The sequence below is a fragment of the Podarcis filfolensis genome (assembly GCF_964270895.1).
Source record: "Podarcis filfolensis genome assembly, chromosome: 3".
NCBI classification, from domain to species: Eukaryota; Metazoa; Chordata; class Lepidosauria; order Squamata; family Lacertidae; genus Podarcis; species Podarcis filfolensis.
This window is the reverse complement of record NC_139606.1, coordinates 121,718,509-121,735,857: the sequence shown is the minus strand read 5'-3', so window position 1 is coordinate 121,735,857 and position 17,349 is coordinate 121,718,509. Positions and strand designations below refer to the sequence as shown.

General features: G+C 50.8%; 1 protein-coding gene across 3 annotated transcripts in view; it reads left to right on the top strand.

Moving 5' to 3' along the window:
- The first annotated feature begins 5,630 nt into the window (after nt 1-5,630).
- LOC310758548 (cGMP-dependent protein kinase 1-like) overlaps nt 5,631-17,349 on the top strand; it is a 42,380-nt gene continuing 30,661 nt past the window's right edge. The window contains exons 1-4 of one of the 3 annotated variants that reach the window (XM_083605156.1): nt 5,631-5,650; nt 13,028-13,161; nt 15,900-16,059; nt 16,323-16,489. In XM_083605156.1, coding sequence (XP_083461282.1) covers nt 13,086-13,161; nt 15,900-16,059; nt 16,323-16,489 — 403 coding nt within the window. In that variant the 5' untranslated portion in view covers nt 5,631-5,650; nt 13,028-13,085. Of the gene's footprint in view, nt 5,651-7,805; nt 7,920-12,579; nt 12,750-13,027; nt 13,162-15,899; nt 16,060-16,322; nt 16,490-17,349 lie in introns of those variants that run through there. The other 2 variants (XM_083605155.1, XM_083605154.1) reach the window with 2 other exon arrangements.

The window sequence follows — 17,349 nt, the reverse complement described above, 5'->3', positions numbered from 1 at the left end:
AAGAAGATCAAACCTCTCCATTCTTAAGGAAATCAGCCCTGAGTGCTCACTGGAAGGACAGATCCTGAAGCTGAGGCCCCAAGACTTTGGCCACCTCATGGGAAGAGAAGACTCCCTGGAAAAGACCCTGATGTTGGGAAAGATGGAGGACACAAGGAGAAGGGGACGACAGGGGACGAGATGGTTGGATGGTGTTCTCGAAGCTACCAGCATGAGTTTGACCAAAGTGTGGGAGGCAGTGGAAGACAGGAGGGCCTGGTGTGCTCTGGTCCAGGGGGTCACAAAGAGGCGGACACGACTAAACGACTAAACAACAACATTCATCAAATGAAAAACAACAAAGCCAGCGGACCTGATGGGATGCCTGCTGAAGTCTTCAAAGTGGGCGGAATTGTACTTACAGAACAACTTCACACACTCATCAAAAAAATCTGGGAGAGAGAAGAGACCCCAGCAGACGTTAGGGATGCCAAAATTATCAATCTCTTTGAGAAAGGTGTTGCAGGAATTTATGTATAGGTTGGGGGGGGGGGTTGCCCCTCCAGCAGATATCCTGCACATGCAGCCCACTGCCAAAATCAGCACAATCCCTTTTGTGGTTTGTCCCCGCAAAACACTTCATCACAGTTTCTTCCTATCTGTTCAAAGGGCCTCTGCTGCACAATACCAAATGGAAGAATTCAGTGGTCAATGTATCTCTGTACTGGCTCACTGGAAAACTTCAGAAATTCCTATAGACAGGTGAGCAGCCCCTCAGCAGCCCCTCTGCCTGAGGGATAATCCCTGGCATCTTGATACCTGAGTGCCAGACAGGTAGCCATTCCAGAAACAACAAACCCAGATGAAGACAAAAGGGTGTGATGAACTTGGCTGGGAAACAGGGAAATGTAAATACCTCTTTTGTTCCACTTGATGGGTGTTTGGTGGAGGGCAAGGGGAACCATGGGGCAGGGTCCAGGATGCTCAGATTCCTGCCACCAGACCTCCCCTTTCATGATGTACCCATGATGTATGAGTGAGGTAGTTTGGGGGGTGTAACATGGGGATTAGCAGCCAATAAAACTTTGGGGGCTCTTTTGTTCTGGGCTTCCATCTTGTTCCACCTGGTGGCAGGTGGGAGTCCTGTCGCCACAGTCTTCAATAAAGACCAAGCCTAATGGCTGCTGTTTTGCTCTGGTATTCCTGGCTGGTGTCCTTGTTTTTGGTCCAAGGGAGCCCTCAGATTTCTCCGTTAACAAAGGTGACAGAACTGATTGCGGAAACTATCGAGGCATCTCTCTATTCTTCTTCTTCTTTGGCTGTGGCCGGCAAAATTCTTGCAAGGATCTTAGCAAACCGTCTCTTAACAATATCCGAGGCAACCCTTCCTGAATCCCAAAATGGTTTTCGGCCTTCTAGGGGGACAGTAGACATGAATTCCATCGCTCGACAGCTTCAAGAAAAATGCAGAGAGCAAAACCAACCCCTGTATATGGCATTTATTGACCTGACTAAGGCTTTTGACACTGTAAATCATAATGCCCTGTGGACTGTCCTTCTGAAAATTGGCTGCCCAGATAAATTTGTGAACATTCTTCGGCTCCTCCATGATAATATGACAACAAAGGTAGCAGATAACAATGGCTCTCAAAGTGAACCAATCACAGTGGGATCAGGTGTTAAACAGGGTTGTGTTATTGCCCCAACTCTATTCATTATTTTCATTGCCATGATCCTACACTTTGTCAAAGGGAAACTCCCCACGAGAGTAGAAATCATATATTGAACAGATAGAAAGCTCTTCAATCTGAGCAGGCTGAAAGCAAAGAGTAAGGTTACAGTAAGTTCTGCCATAGAGCTTCAGGATGCTGATGACAACGTAGTGTGCACACGCTCAGAGGATGACCTCCAAACCATCCCAAATATCTTTACAGAAGCTTACAAAAAGCTTGGCCTGTCGCTCAACATCCAAAAAACCAAAGTGCTTCACTAACAAGTGCAAAATAACCCCTCTGCAGCGCCACAAATCCAACTCAATGGTGTAATATTGGAAAATGTCGATCACTTCTCCTAACTAGGCAGTTATCTTTCTCCTACCTAGGCAGTTATTTCCACAAGGGCCGACACTGACGCCAAAATCCAGCATCTCCTGAGCTCTGCAAGTGCGGATTTCTCCTGATTGAAGTGCAGAGTGTTTGAGGACTGGGACATTCGCAAGGAAACCAAAATGTTTGTTTACAAAGCTATTGTACTACCAACCTTACTGTATGCTTGTGAAACATGGACCACTTATAAACGCCATCTCCAGCTCCTTGAAAGATTCCACCAACAGTGTCTCTGAAAAGATTTACACATCACCTGGGAAGAAAGGCAAACTAATGCCAGTGTACTGGAAGAAGCAAAGATCACCAGCATCAAAGCAATGATTCTTCAACATCAGCTTCGCTGGACTGGTCATGTTGTGTGGATGCCTGATGATCGTCTTCCAAAGCAACTACTCTACTCCAACTTAAAAATGGAAAGTGTAATGCTGGTGGTAAACAAAAGAGGTGTAAAGACTGTCTCAAGGCAAATTTTTTTAAAAATGCAGTATAAACACCAATAATTGGGAAACACTGGCCTGTGAGTGCTCCAATTGGAGAAGAGCCTTTACCAAAGGTGTCGTGGGTTTTGAAGACACTCGAACTCAGAACACAAGGGAGAAACGTACTAAGAGGAAGGCATGCTTGGCAAATCCACACCAGGATCAACTCCCGCCCGGAAACCTATGTCCCCACTGTGGAAGGACATGTGGATCCAGAATTAGCCTCCACAGTCACTTACGGAGTCACTGTTAAAACCATGTTCATGGAAGACAATCTTCCTTGGCTACGAGGGATCGCCAAAGGAAACACAAAACTGGATTTCCTGCTGCAGCGGATCTTCTGCAAATACGATGGCCAGAAGCTGATCTCTCTGCTGCTTCTCTTTCCTCCCTAGAGGGAGCTCTCGACTTTCCCGCATCTCGGCACAGAGGCTTTTGCATGACCCGAGGGGACCTTGCTCCTATCCAAAGGGCGCAGGGAGGCTCTCTCCCTTACCAGCCTGCCGCAGGGCCAGCAGCTCAGGCCAGTCATGAGCCAACTGCCTGCCTCTGTTCTCTCTCTCTAGAGGAGGTGGAGAAAAAATGAGAGAAGGGGCTCCAAGGGTCATCTAGCCCAACCCGCTGCAGCGCAGGAATAATGATGCAAAATGTTTATTTATACTGAACAGTAGTTCTGCAGTGCACCCTATGGGAGGCCTCCCTTGCACTGGGTCCAGGAACTGTGGTCAGTGCAGGAAGTTGCAGCAGGATCACTGGTGGGTATGAGAGCCAATCAGCACGCAGCTCAGCGCTCGGAGATCTGCACCCCATTTGCAACTGAGTCAAGTTCAAGGTCGGTTTATATAGCCTTTGGGAGGTTGCCTTACTCCCCATGAGCCCCATCAAGTGCTTTGAGCCGGCACTGGTAACAGGTACAACATAAGATCCACGTTGCATTTGTAAGAAATGGATCTTCTGATAGCGCAGCAACTGCGCTTGGGAACTCCCTGCCTGTTGACCTCAAGCAGGTGCCTTCACTGTTTCAGCACCTGCTAAAAACATTTTTGTTTAGAAAAGTCTAAGCACACATGTAGAAGATACATGCAGAAGCCGCCCAGAGTGGCTGGGGCGACGCAGTCAGATGGGCAGGATACAGATAAAATAATAATAATAATAATAATAATAATAATAATAATAATAATACATGTGTTTTATCTTCTCAGTAGCAGGCCTTCTTGGTAGTGGCGCCCTCCCTGTGGAATGCCCTCCCACCAGATGTTAAGGAGATGAGTAAGGATTCAGGGAGGTAGCCGTGTTGGTCTGATGCAGTCGAAATAAATTAAAAAATTGTCCAGTAGCACCTTAGAGACCAATTAAGTTTGTTCTGGGTATAATATTTTTATAACAATTAGGAAACATCTGAAGGCAGCCCTGTATAGGGAAGCTTTTTCAGGTTTAATGTTTTACTGTGTTTTTATATATGTTGGAAGTTGCCCAGAGTGGCAACCCAGTCAGATGGGCAGGGAACAAATAATAAACTATTATTATAGTTATATTATAGTAGTAGTAGTAGTAGTAGTAGTAGTAGTATAGTAGTTGTTGTTTAGTCGTTTAGTCGTGTCCGACTCTTTGTGACCCCCTGGACCAGAGCACACCAGGCACTCCTGTCTTCCACTGCCTCCCGCAGTTTGCTCAAACTATTATTTGATTTTAATAATATTTTGAATGGTTTTAAACACCTCTTTATGCTAATGCTTTATGCTTTTGTAAACTGCTTAAAGGTTTACAATGAAAGGTTTACAATGAAATAAAAATAAATAAGGTTTACAATGAAATAAAAATAAATAAAAATTAAGTGCGGTTTTTTTGGTCTTCTAGCTCCATCAAATTGTGCTTGAGGGCAAAAAGGAGCTTAGCTCTGCTCCCAAAGTTGCATGCAAACAAGCAACTAGCTGCCATTATTATTATTATTATCATTATTATTATTATTATTATTATTATTATTTCAACTTATTCAAACAACTAGCTATGGAGACAGACCCTGGCAATAAAAAGGGGTTGTTAACGTACAGGAATGAGATCCCGTTTCTTGGAATCAGCAACTCAGAAAGAGTCAGGGCTGATGCTAAATCCCAAGACTTTATGATGCTCAGGAGGTCTCAGTGGAGAATGAGAGAGTGGCTGCCTACTACACTTTGGCTCCCTGGCACCAGAAATTATGGCAAGGAGCAATTGCTGAAAAATTGACCCGCAAGATCCTCTCCTCCAAGAGAGCGGCGGCTAATTTAGATTTCTGCTCTGTGCGGCACGGCTGCATAACTTGCAGAAATGAAAAGGATGGCAATCAACACCTTTTAAACCTCTCTTCAACCGTGGAAGAAAAGCTCCTGTTCTGCATCTTCTTGTCTGTGGACACAGTGACTGTGCCAGCCTCTAAACACCCACCTGCTCCTCTCTGTTTTGTTTTAGTGTTCATATTTGTATAGGGTTTGTTGTTGTTTAGTCGTTTAGTCGTGTCCGCCTCTTCGTGACCCCCCTGGACCACAGCACGCCAGGCACTTCTGTCTTCCACTGCCTCCCGCAGTTTGGTCAAACTCATGCTGGTAGCTTCAAGAACACTGTCCCACCATCTCGTCCTCTGTCGTCCCCTTCTCCTTGTGCCCTCCATCTTTCCCAACACCAGGGTCTTTTCCAGGGAGTCTTCTCTTCTCATGAGGTGGCCAAAGTATTGGAGCCTCAGCTTCAGGGTCTGTCCTTCCAGTGAGCACTCAGGGCTGATTTCCTTCAGAATGGAGAGGTTGGATCTTCTTGCAGTCCATGGGACTCTCCAGAGTCTCCTCCAGCACCAGAATTCAAAAGCATCAATTCTTTGGCGATCAGCCTTCTTGATGGTCCAGCTCTCGCTTCCATACATCACTACTGGGAAAACCAGAGCTTTGGCTATACAGAGTTTAGTTACTCAATAATAAAAATGTTAGCACACCACCACCACCCCCCCCATCATTCCAGAGCTGCCTCCCAAGATGCCCGAGATCCGAGGGGGAAAAGCAAGCCCCATGGAAATGAACTGGATCTGCAGGAGAGCCTAAAGACCAGAGTTTTGTTCAGGTAGGAAAGCTCACCAGACAATGCTTTTTGTTTTGTTTTGTTACTTTTGCACTTAGTTTTCACTTAGCTTGAGAGCTTCTCTAAAGTAAAGATTATATAAAATGAAGTATCCGATACAATTCTCATTTTTAGAAACTATTAGAAATACTAGTTAAATTTCAGCTATAAAACTTTATTACATACAAAACGCTCAACCATTATTATATTGAAAGTTTGTTTTCACAAAGTCCAACTCATGTACAAAACCAAAACAAAAAGGAGCAAAACATTTTTGCACCATCAAATCAGCCGTGAGCTGTTAATGAAGTCTTCGTTCCTTGAGCATCCTTGGTCAAAAGCTTAAGTCTGGTTATCTGAAACTGGAAACACTTAGCATATTCAAGTAACCCTCAGCATCTAGTGCAATTGCACAAAAGTCATACATAATAATCCATTGGCTACTTCTTAAAGGGGAAAAATTGGCATTAAACTCACCAGACATTGCTGTGTACCACCTCTGCGGATCTGCGTGTGCCGAGGGACAGGCCCATAAGCATCTTGGTCGGCCAGACATCTCTGTGCCTGAGCCAGAAAACTCAGGTGCCTCCCTCCCTTTGAGGAAGGGAGCAGAGAAACAGAGAATCCTAAATCTGAAGGGTCCTGTAGTCCAACCCACTGATGCTGAGCCCTCTGGGTGTCTTGTGGCAAGCCTGGTGAAGCTAACAGAGCAATTTCCCCAAGAAGAAAGAGGAGGGAGGTTGGAAAAGGGACGGTTGCCTGAGAGATCCGTGCACCGTTTTAGGATTTCTAGAAAGCGGCAGTGGCACCCATCCTTTCCCTGTTCTTTCTCCCCACTGAAATGAGTAACGGAAGCAATTTGGGCTTTTGAATGTCAGAACATTAGAAAACACAGATAGAGACAGATGAACTCGTTTAATAACAGAATACAGAAGAACGGCATGCATAATATATCGTGGTGGTGAGAATATTGTTGCTGGCTTCTGTCTGTCCCGGGAAAGAAGGGAGAAATGGCGGCACCCAAGGGACCTGGGCTGTGTGTCTGGAGGTCCTGGGCTACCCAGGCGACAAGACCCCCATCTCGGCCTCGCTGATGGGTCCACAGGAAAGCAGAGCGAGATATTTGGCACCAGTTTGGCTGCATGAATTGCCGGAAGGAGGCGCACAAGGCACCACCCAACCGCCTTAGGGACTCCACTCTGGATTTGCGTTTACTCCTGAGCCTTTCCTTCTTCTGGAGACGTCCTGCAAGGCAGTGGGGTAAATGAAAATATATCGTATTACAAAATATGCTCATAACTGAAAGAGTAGCCAGCACCTTTTTAGGATGATATTTGTTTATATTGGACACTTGACTATATTATCTGTGTGTTTTAGGCTGCCTGCCCTTTTTATTTGTTTGTTTAGTTATTTTATATCCCCCTCTGCCCAAGCCTCAGAATTACAACAGGCAAGCAAATAAAAAATACGTAAAGACCATGAAATCCTTAACAGCCAGGAGCAATTCACTGAAGAGCAATTGCAAACAGCAGCAGCAGTTGCAGCAGCAATCAGGCCTCCCTTCCTGCCGGCACCTGCGGAAAAAGATGGGACTTAAGTAGCAGAGAGATTTGGGCCAGACGCACCTCAGTCAGAAGGGAGTTGCACATTTGAGGAGCCACCACAGAAAAGACCCTTTCCCAAGCCCCTAAAACACACTGGAAGATTCAAGACAGGTAAAGGGAAGGACTTTTCCATGCAGTGTGTAGTAAAGCCCTTTGCGGTCGGAGGCAGCGATGCTTCTCGAATTCCACTTGCTGGAAACAGCAGGACGGGAGAGTTGCTCTTGTGTTCGAATTTCCCGCAATGAGCGTTTAGTTGTCCACGGTGGGAGCAGAATGCTGGACTGGACAGACCAGGTTCTCCTCTGGAGCGCAGGGCGGGCTGGACAATGGCAGTGGAGCTGTGGGGCAGGACCCCCTGCCTTGCTGCAGTCACAAGGGAGTTGGGCCCCTTCCCCCTTCCCAGCTTGAGCCACCCCTCTGGGCTTGGCCATGGCAACCCCTTCCTGGTTCGGCCATTTGTGGGGTGTCCAGCTGGGCTCCTGGCCCCTGCCCCCTTTCCTTGCCGCCAGTGGGGAACAGAGAAGGCAGCTCTTCCTGGAGAGGCATCTCTGAGAGGGAGGCGAGGCCGGCCACCTCCTGAGTTAATGCCTAACTTGCAGGCAGGGTGTGTCCGGCCAGGAGCTCAGGGACACTTGAAAGATTCCAGCGCTGACATGGCACCCCCCCAGGTTTGCTCAGGGCAGGGAATGGGGCTGGGGGGCTGGAGGAAGAGGGAAGGGTGGGCGCAGGGGGGAGAGAGGGCACCCCACTTCCACCCCAGGGCAGACTCTCGCCCTCCAGCATCAGAGGCAGGAGACTGGGGTGACTAGGCGGGGAGGGGAGGTCTGTTGCCTTTGCACCCCCTTCCTGGGCTTCCGAAGGGGCGTCTGGTGGGCTGGGAGGCTGGACTAGAGGGGCCCCTTTGGGCCTGATCCAGCCCCTGCTGCAGAGGCGCATGTGGCTCAGGCTTTGGAGCTGAGATTCCCAGAAGTGGCTGCTGGTCTCTCGGGTGGGGGCAGGTGTCCCCTCCCCAATGTGTCCAGGGGTCTCGGGGTCTCTCCCCTGTGTGTCTTTACAGCTGTGTGTTTCTGAGACATTCTCCTTGGATGTGCAGGAAAGCCCTTATGTGTATGGGGGGGGGGAACGCCCCCACAGCTTGGTTTTTTTCAGGGGGTGGGAGTCTCAGCCAAGAGCCTTCCATTAAAAGGTCTCTGCCCTGGTCCAAGCAACAGAAGGCAAGCAGATGGGAGCCTGGGGAGGGGGCAGAGGGCCATTTCTCTCTAAATAATTTTTATTTATTTTCCATTTAATTATATACATTCACATCATCATTATCCACTTTACCGCCCTGGCTCTTTAGAGCCTATCGGCTTCCTTCCCTCCCGCCTCGTGGCTTTCAAAATTAAATTTATATCATTTTCCAATTCTAATTGCACTCATTACAGAATGACTCAAAATTTAAACAGATGTAGAAAGGTAGAAAATTTCTCATTACAAGTCTTCAGATAACCCTGCTAGCGATGTTAATTGCTTACAATGATCTTTCAAATATCATATAAATTTACTCCAGTCCTTTTGGAATACTTGATCATGCCGGTTTTGGATTTTTCCCATCAGCTTCGCTAGTTCCGCAAAGTCCACCATCTTCCTCTGCCCCTCTTCTTCCGCTGGTCCTTCTTGTTGTTTCCATTTTGGGGCTAAAAGAATTCTTGCTGCGGTTGTTGCACACATAAACAGTCTTTTAGCTTCCCTTGGTATCTCTTCACCCAATAAAAAGGCTTCTGGTTTTTAACAAAAGTACTTTTAAACATTTTCTTGTAACTCATTATATACCGTTTCCCAGAAAGCCTTTGGGGCCAGAGGGGCATTTCAGTCCTCCTGACGGAGAACTAGAACTCGGAGCCGGCGTAGCAAGGAGGCCCAGCGCTGCTCTCAGGGCACAAGGCACACCGGGTGGCAGCTTCCAGCCCCCTGCCCAACTGGGCACCCTCTAAACCAAGCCCCACCCACCCTGAATTTTGACAAGCTCTCAGGAAGAGGTGACATGTTAGAAGTCTCTAAAATTACACAAGGCGTGGACAGAGGAAAGTTGTTCTGCCTCCTCTTTCCTAACACTGAAACTTACAGACATCCAATGAAGCTGAAGACGGAGGAAAGATGAAATAAATTGCTTCTCTATGCAGTGCAGTGTTAACCTATGGAACTCACCCCCTCAGGAGACAGTGATAACCACCAAGTAGATGGCTTTAAAAGAGACAGCAGTGCTTCTGAATGCCACTTGCTGGACTCTGGTGCTCGGGCCAACCTAATAATAATTAGGTTGATTGGGAGCCGCCCAGAGTGGCTGGGGAAATAATATTTTAATTATTATTCTTATTATTATTTCCCCAGCCACTCTGGGCGGCTCCCAATCAAGTGTTAAAAACAATACAGCGTTAAATATTAAAAACTTCCCTCAACAGGGCTGCCTTCAGATGTCTTTTAAAGAGACAATAGCTGTTTATTTCCTTGACATCTGGTGGGAGGGCATTCCAGAGGGCGGGTGCCACCACCGAGAAGGCCCTCTGCCTGGTTCCCTGTAACTTGGCTTCTCGCAGGGAGGGAAGCACCAGAAGGTTCTCAGTTGGACCGCAGTGTTCAGGGTGGAGAAGCTCCTTCAGGTCTACTGGACCGAGGCCGTTTAGGGCTTTAAAGGTCAGCACCAACACTTTGAATTGTGCTCAGAAACGTACTGGGAGCCAATGTAGGTCTTTCAAGACCGGTGTTATAGGGTCTCGGCGTCCAATCCCAGTCCCCAGTCTAGCTGCCGCATTCTGGATTAATTGCAGTTTCCGGGTCACCTTCAAAGGTAGCCCTATGTAGAGCGCATTGCAGTAGTCCAAGCGGGAGCATGCACCACTGTGGCCAGACAGTCCATGGGCAGGGAGGGTCTCATCCTGCGTACCAGATGGAGCTGGGAGATAGCCGCCCTGGACACAGAATTGACCTGCGCCTCCATGGACAGCTGTGAGTCCAGAATGACTCCCAGGCTGCGCACCTGGTCCTTCGGGGGCACAGTTACCCCATTCAGGACCAGGGAATCCTCCACACCTGCCTGCCTCCTGTCCCCCAAAAACAGTACTTCTGCCTTGTCAGGATTCAACCTCAATCCATTAGCCACCATCCATCCTCCAACCGCCTCCAGACACTCACACAGGACCTTCACCGCCTTCACCGGTTCCGATTTTAAAGAGAGGTAGAGCTGGGTATCTTCCGCATACTGATGAACACCCAGCCCAAACCCCCTGATGATCTCTCCCAGCGGCTGCATTCAGATGTTAAAAAGCATGGGGGAAAGGGCAAAACCCTGAGGCACCCCACAAGTGAGAGCCCAGGGGTCTGAACACTCATCCCCCACCACCACTTTCTGAACACGGCCCAGGAGGAAGGAGCGGAACCACTGTATGACAGTGCCCCCAGCTCCCAGCTCCTTTAGGCGGTCCTGAAGGATGTTATGGTCGATGGTGTCAAAGGCCGCTGAGAGATCTAGCTGTTTGAAAGCAGGCCAGTGCAAGTAGATAAATAGGTACCGCTGTGGTGGGAAGGTAAATGGTGTTTTCATGCGCTCTGGTTTCCGTCACGGTGTCCCGTTGCACCAGAAGTGGTTTAGTCCTGCTGGCCACATGACCCAGAAATCTGTCTGTGGACAAACACCGACTCCCTTGGCCTGAAAGCGAGATGAGCGCCGCAACCCCAGAGTCGCCTTCAACTGGACTTCACCGTCCAGGGGTCCTTGACCTTTTTAACAGGCATCCCGTCAGCCACTGTGAGACCAGGATTAGATGGGACCCTGGCCTGATCCAGCAGGGTCTCCTCATGTTCTTGTGGGGGTGGGTGCAGACCCTCCAAATGTCCCAATTTTCCAGGGACAGCCCCGGAATTACAGAAGCTGTCCCAGTTTCTGATTTGATCCCTGAATATCTTGGTTTTCCTTTTTTCCTCCTCCTCCTCCACAGAGAACAATTCAAAGTGGTGGCTGGGTGTGTAGGTGGGAAAGTGGAGTCCTGTTTCTCCTGAAAATAACTTCCGTGCTCCAGATGAAGGAAACGCTCATTCTCGTAGTTTCCATTAGTCTTAGTGTTATTAATATATTCCACCTTTTCCCCTGGCAGCCTCAAGGCAGCTCACCGCCACCTTTTTATTTCATTCCATTTATCTGTGGAAGGTGTTGTGCATGATCCCTTCGCTCGCACATTTTTCCTTTACAACAACCCTGTGAGGGACGCAGAGAGGCAGCAGATCGCTGTGTGTATATGATCAAAGGCAGAAGATGCTTCCTGATGTAGAATGGGGTGTCCCTGTTGGAGGGCATGGCAGTGCCCCCTCACTCCTGGCCTGGCCCAGAGGCGGAGAGCTGAGCAGAGCTTTGAGGGCTCCTTTGAGGGCATCCAGTTGGTCCCAAGCGGAGTTTCATCTGCCTGCCCAGCCAGGGCCAGATCTGTTTCTGACAGCAGGCGATGGGACTTAGCCCCCCCCCCCGTAAAGCCCCTTCCAGATCCCTGGAAGGTGCCACCTGGTTGCCCCACGGCTCTCGTGCTTCTGACATGCTCAGATGCACCCTCTTCTCCTTCGCTACCTCGTAGACAGCTGCCTTCAGCCAAGTCAAGCCTCTTGGTCCGCGTAGCTCAGTCTTGTCCACACTGACCGACAGCAGCAACAGCAGGTGCTCTGCACCTGAGCGACCGCTGGCCCTTCCTTCGGGCTGACCTGCGGAAGTCTCCTGCGCCGTTTTCTGTCTTGGAATAAACCCTGGAGGAGCTGAGACCACGAATCGTGGCTGCCTCTGTGGCCCTGGCACGTCAGCCTGGCACCTGCCACTTGCCTCAGGGTTGCCTCACCCCACCTGCTGGCATACAGGTGCCTTTTTTGGGGGGGGAGGATTTGCTGTGTCTCCTGGGTCCCCCCTGCCTTGCCTTTCTCTCTGTGCTGGTGGGTGTTTTAGGACAAGTTAGGGGGTTGGACTAGATGACCCCTGGGTTCCTTCCTACTCCACAATGCTCTGATTCTGCGATATGACTGAATGGGCACAGTGTTTTGCTCTGCTAGACGCCCCCCTTCCCTCCCCACTCCTATTCCATCAGCGATGGAGTTTGCCCCCCCCCTGCTCCCCCCCCGGTCCAGGACGGATGCCCCCCTCCCCCAGCCCCTCCCCCACCTCACCCCACTTTGCTTTGCCCTTCCCCCTCCCCCCCCCGCATTCTCTGGGGAGAATCCTGCGCTTGAGTGAAAGGCGCTGGAATTGGGCTGGTTGCCCTGGCAACAGGTTGGCATCATGTTTGGCGGAGGAGCTCAGAGGGCAGGGAGCTAGCGGCGCGGCACCCATGCCCAAGCGAGGATGTTGGCACGCCCCCCTGCCCCCCTCCCCCCTCCCACAGAAACTGGGGTGACTCATTCGCCCACCAGCCCCTCATTCGGCAGCTGGAGCGGCGGCAGAGCGGAGGCTCCCGGGCGCTTGGCAGCGCTTGAGAGCTGGGCTACAGGTGCTGCCTTGGGGAGGGTGGCACGGAGTGTGGGGCAACGGGGTTCAGGGACTGTGTGGGGTGTTCTGGGTGCTGGCAGGACGGAGAGAGCCTGTGGGGGGCTGCTGCTGGAGACTCCCATGCCCTATACCTGGCTGGGTCTCCCAGACATTCCTGGGGAGATGAGGGTCCCTGGCATAAATGGTGCCACTGCCCCCCCAGCTGGCATCAGCGGCAGTGGGGAACTACTGGGGGGGCATCTTCTTCACCCTCCCCAACACTCTTCTGTTTCCTGACAGCCTCGAAGAAAACGGAGTTGACGCCTCTTGAAATCTGCCCCCCCCTCAAAAAAAGGAGATGGATCTCCGCCTGAGGGATCTGCGCTTGCAAGAGGAGAAGGAATTCCTGGAGAGCGTGGCGCTGCCCCAGGCTGGTAAGGAGACCCTGGGACAGAGGGTGGGGGGGTTGTGTGGGTCAGAGGAGAAGGGGGCCCAGAAAGAGGTGGGGTGCCCCCTTTCAGCCTCTCTCTCTCTCTCTGGAGTTCCACTGAAAGAGCAACAGGTTGTGGAGAAATCTCGCCCTCCGCACAGAGTCACGGAAGATCACTCTGGGATCCCGAGACCTCCAGCTCCGCAGGCAAAAACCTCTGGCGGCATCTTTGCGCCTTCCCGTTCATCGCAATGGGACATGATCTGCCGGGAAGTTCTCCTGCACAAGCACGGCATCATGGGCTCCCGTTCATCTCAATGGGGCTTGTGCAGGAGGGCTCCCCGGGGGGAGATGGGCATTTCAAAAGATCTTGGGGTTTGGGAATCGGGACCCTCAAGCACCACCTCGCCCAACCCCTTGCAGTTCAGGAATTGCAGCTCAAGAATCCCTGACTGACAGATGTCCAATGTCTGTTTAAAGATCTGCAGAGGATCACAGAACGGTAGAACTGATAAGTTGGAAGGGACCTCCAAGGGTCATCTAGCCCAACCCCCTGCGATGCAGGAATCTGTGACCAAGGAGAACCCACCACCACCATCCAGGGGAGCCCCTTCTGTTGCCAAGTGGCTATTCCTAAATCTCTTCCTGTGGGTCAGATCTGTCCATCACCCAGCATGCCACTTAGGGGGTGCCCCACGTAATCTGCCCACCCGCCAGTCCTTTCCTTGCAGTAAAAGCAGTGACTGCCTGGAATGCCTCTGGCTCCTATGTCTGGATTTCTAGGCTGCCTCCGCCTTGGGGCAGAGACCTTTTTAATCCTCTCTCATAGGGGCTGCCCCCTTTGGCCTGACCTGGCAGACGCTTCTGATGTTCTTTGGAGCGTTACGTGGCCCCAGCTTTTCCTGCCCCATAGGTCTCTAAGGCATAGAGCCCCTACTGAGACTGCCCAAATGCCCCCCTGCCCATCTTCAGAAGGAAAACTCCCCTCAATGGCACATCAAGGAGAGGCACAGAATCCAAGCCTGATGAGGAGCGGTTGAAGGAGCTGGGTATGTTGAGCCTGGGAAAGAGGAGATATGAGAGCCATCTTCAAATATCTCAAGGGCTGTCCCATGGAAGAGGGAGCAAGCTTGTTTCCTCCTGCTGTAGAGGGTAGGACTCGAACCCATGGCTTCAAGTTGCAAGAAAGGAGATTCCGACTAAACATCAGGAAGAACTTTCTGACAGTAAGAGCTGTCGAAAGTGGAACCGTCTCCCTCGGGAGGTGGTGAACTCTCCTTCCTTGGAGGTTTCTAAGCAGAGATTGGATGGCCACCTGTCATGGATGCTTTAGTTGAGATTCCTGCATTGCAGGGGGCTGGAATGGATGACCTTTGGGGGTCTCTTCCAGCTCTTCAATTCTGTGATTTCAGAAGCATGGGAAGCTGCCTTGCCCTGAGTCAGATCCTCAGTCTATTCGGCTCCATGTTGTCCACAGTGATGGGCAGCCTCGCCTGTCCAGGCTTTCGCACTCAGGCCCCTCCCAACCCTACAGACAATGTCCTGGGGGTGGGGCTGGACCTGGGACCTTGCAAGGCAGGGTGGTCCTTCCAGCAGCTTCTTTCAAGAAGGATGCAAAGGGTTCCTCTGCCCCCCCCCCCCCCGTTTTATCCCTGCGAGGCAGAGGCTTCGGCTGAGAGATTGTGACCGGCCCAAGTGTGGTTTGCCGGCTCTGAAATGGGGCTGTCGGAGTGTGGGGTGGGGATCGGAAGGAGATGGGCTCTCCTCCGCTGGAGGGTTGAAAGCAGAGCTCAGGTGCTCAGGGATCCTTTAGCTGCAATTCCTGTACTGCTGGGGGTTGGTCTAGAAGACCCCTGGGGTTCCCTGTGTGCTTACAGGCAATGCAGTGTGTGTGAGATCATTATGGGAAAGAGCCCCATCCAGTTATAAAACAGGAAGGAGATGGAAAGGACCCTGGAGCCCCTCTGGGGGAAGAAAGGAGAGATCAGGAATGGGGGTGTTTTTCTTGGGGGGGAGCACAGTAAGGCTTATTTCTGCTTCCTCCCTCTTTCTTTTGCTTTGCACAGACTTTTATTCTTATTTTTTAATTTATTTTTTGAATTTTCAACACACAATTTTACAGATATATCAAACATAAATCATAAAAACAAGATTCCAAGAATTCTCCTGGGCTTCCATCCTCCCTTTTGTGGGTCCTAATTATTAATCATTTCCTGCCGCATCTTTTATGATAATCCAAACCCTTTGCCTTTTCCATTGTGTCCAGAATCAAACTGCAAGTGATATTCCAACTCTACTAACGATTTTCACTTGTTTACAATGGTCTTTAAGATAAGTGGGGACGCGGGTGGCGCTGTGGGTTAAACCACAGAGCCTAGGACTTGCCGATCAGAAGGTCGGTGGTTCGAATCCCCACAACAGGGTGAGCTCCCGTTGTTCAGTCCCTGCTCCTGCCAACCTAGCAGTTCGAAAGCACATCAAAGTGCAAGTAGATAAATAGGTACCACTCTGGCGGGAAGGTAAACGGCGTTTCCGTGCGCTGCTCTGGTTCGCCAGAAGCAGCTTAGTCATGCTGGCCACATGACCCGGAAGCTGTACGCCGGCTCCCTCGGCCAGTAAAGCGAGATGAGCGCCGCAACCCCAGAGTCGGCCACGACTGAACCTAATGGTCAGGGGTCCCTTTACCTTTACCTTAAGATAAGTTTCAAATTTTATCATTTCTTGATTCCTCTTTGGCCGCAGCTGAGGACTCGGAGGAGACCCGGGACCCCGCAGGCGAGAGCGCGCTGGATCAGTCCCCGGTGGAAGACGCCCGCAGGGGCAGCCGAGGCCACGGCATCGTCCCCGAGCCCCTGGACTCCGATGGCGACTGGCAGCTGCCCTGCATTCCCAAGTCCCCCAGGTAAGCCTTGGGTGGCCTGGCCAGGTGGGGCTGCTCTGCTCAGGCAGGTGGCGGCCGAGCTGGAGATGAGAAGGACACGAGAATTGGCACATTGATGAGGCCCAAGGAGCCCAGGATCCTGTTCTTATCATGGGCCAACCAGATGTCCATTGTGGGAAACTCGCAAGCGCGTTTTCCAGAAGCTGGGATTCAGAAGCATGGAGGGCAAGAGCCGAGCTTGTGATTCTGGGATGGCCACCAACTCCCTCCTCTTCCCTCCCCAGGGACACCGGCCTGATCCTGGACGCGGTCAAGCGCAGCGAATTCCTCCGGTGCCTGGGGGACGGGAAGAGCCAGCCGCTGGTGGAGAGCTTTGTGCCTGAGCAGCACCAGCCTGGGGGCACCGTGGTGGCCGAGGGGGACGACGGGCACACCATGTACATCGTGGCTGGTGAGCAGGCAACAGAGGGCCCCACTCCAGAGCCCAGCGCCCTCCTTGGCTTGGAAGACCCCAGACCCAAAGGAAGGCTTGTCGGCAGGCAGCCCCACCCCACCCCACCCCGGCGCCTGCTTTGGGATGGCCCCTCCACACACACACACCAAATTCTTGGCTGCACCTCCTCGCACCCAGGGCCAAAGAGGTTTTTTCCGCCTGCCTAAAACCAATAAAATCACAGAATTTTAGAGTTCAGAAGCACCCCAAAGGGAGAGGGGCTCCATTTGATTTTCTAAAGGGGAATCGCCTTCATTAGACACCTTTAGGCGAAAAAGTTCCTTTTGCTGATGGACATCTGATGCTCTTTTAAAGTGTATTTTGGGGATTCTTTTGTGTATGTTTTTGTTCTTATTTTTATTCTGTGTTTTGTGGTTTTTATATTGTGGTTTTATGTTGTGAACCGCCCAGAGATCTATGGGAATAGGGCCGTATACACATTTAATTAACAAGAACAATTTCCTAGCTCTGCTGGGAAACCAAAGCGGCTGCCGTGCTCCTCTTCCGAGGCCCTTCTCCATGGATGGAAATGAGGAGAGAGTGCCACTGAGCTGCTACAGAGTGCTTTCCCTTAAGCACCTGTCTTCCCCCAAAGAATCCCGGGAACTGTAGTTTGTTTCGGGTGCTGAGGTTGGATGGCCACCCGTCAGGGGTTCTTCAGCTGGGATTCCTGCATTGCAGTGGGGTAGGTCTGGATGACCCTTGGAGGTCCCTGCAAAGGGAAAGCAAAGGGAAAGCAAAGTTCCCTGCATCTTTTCTTGGGAGCTATCTTCAAATATCTCAAGGGTTGCCACATGGAGCAAACTGGTTTTCTCCCG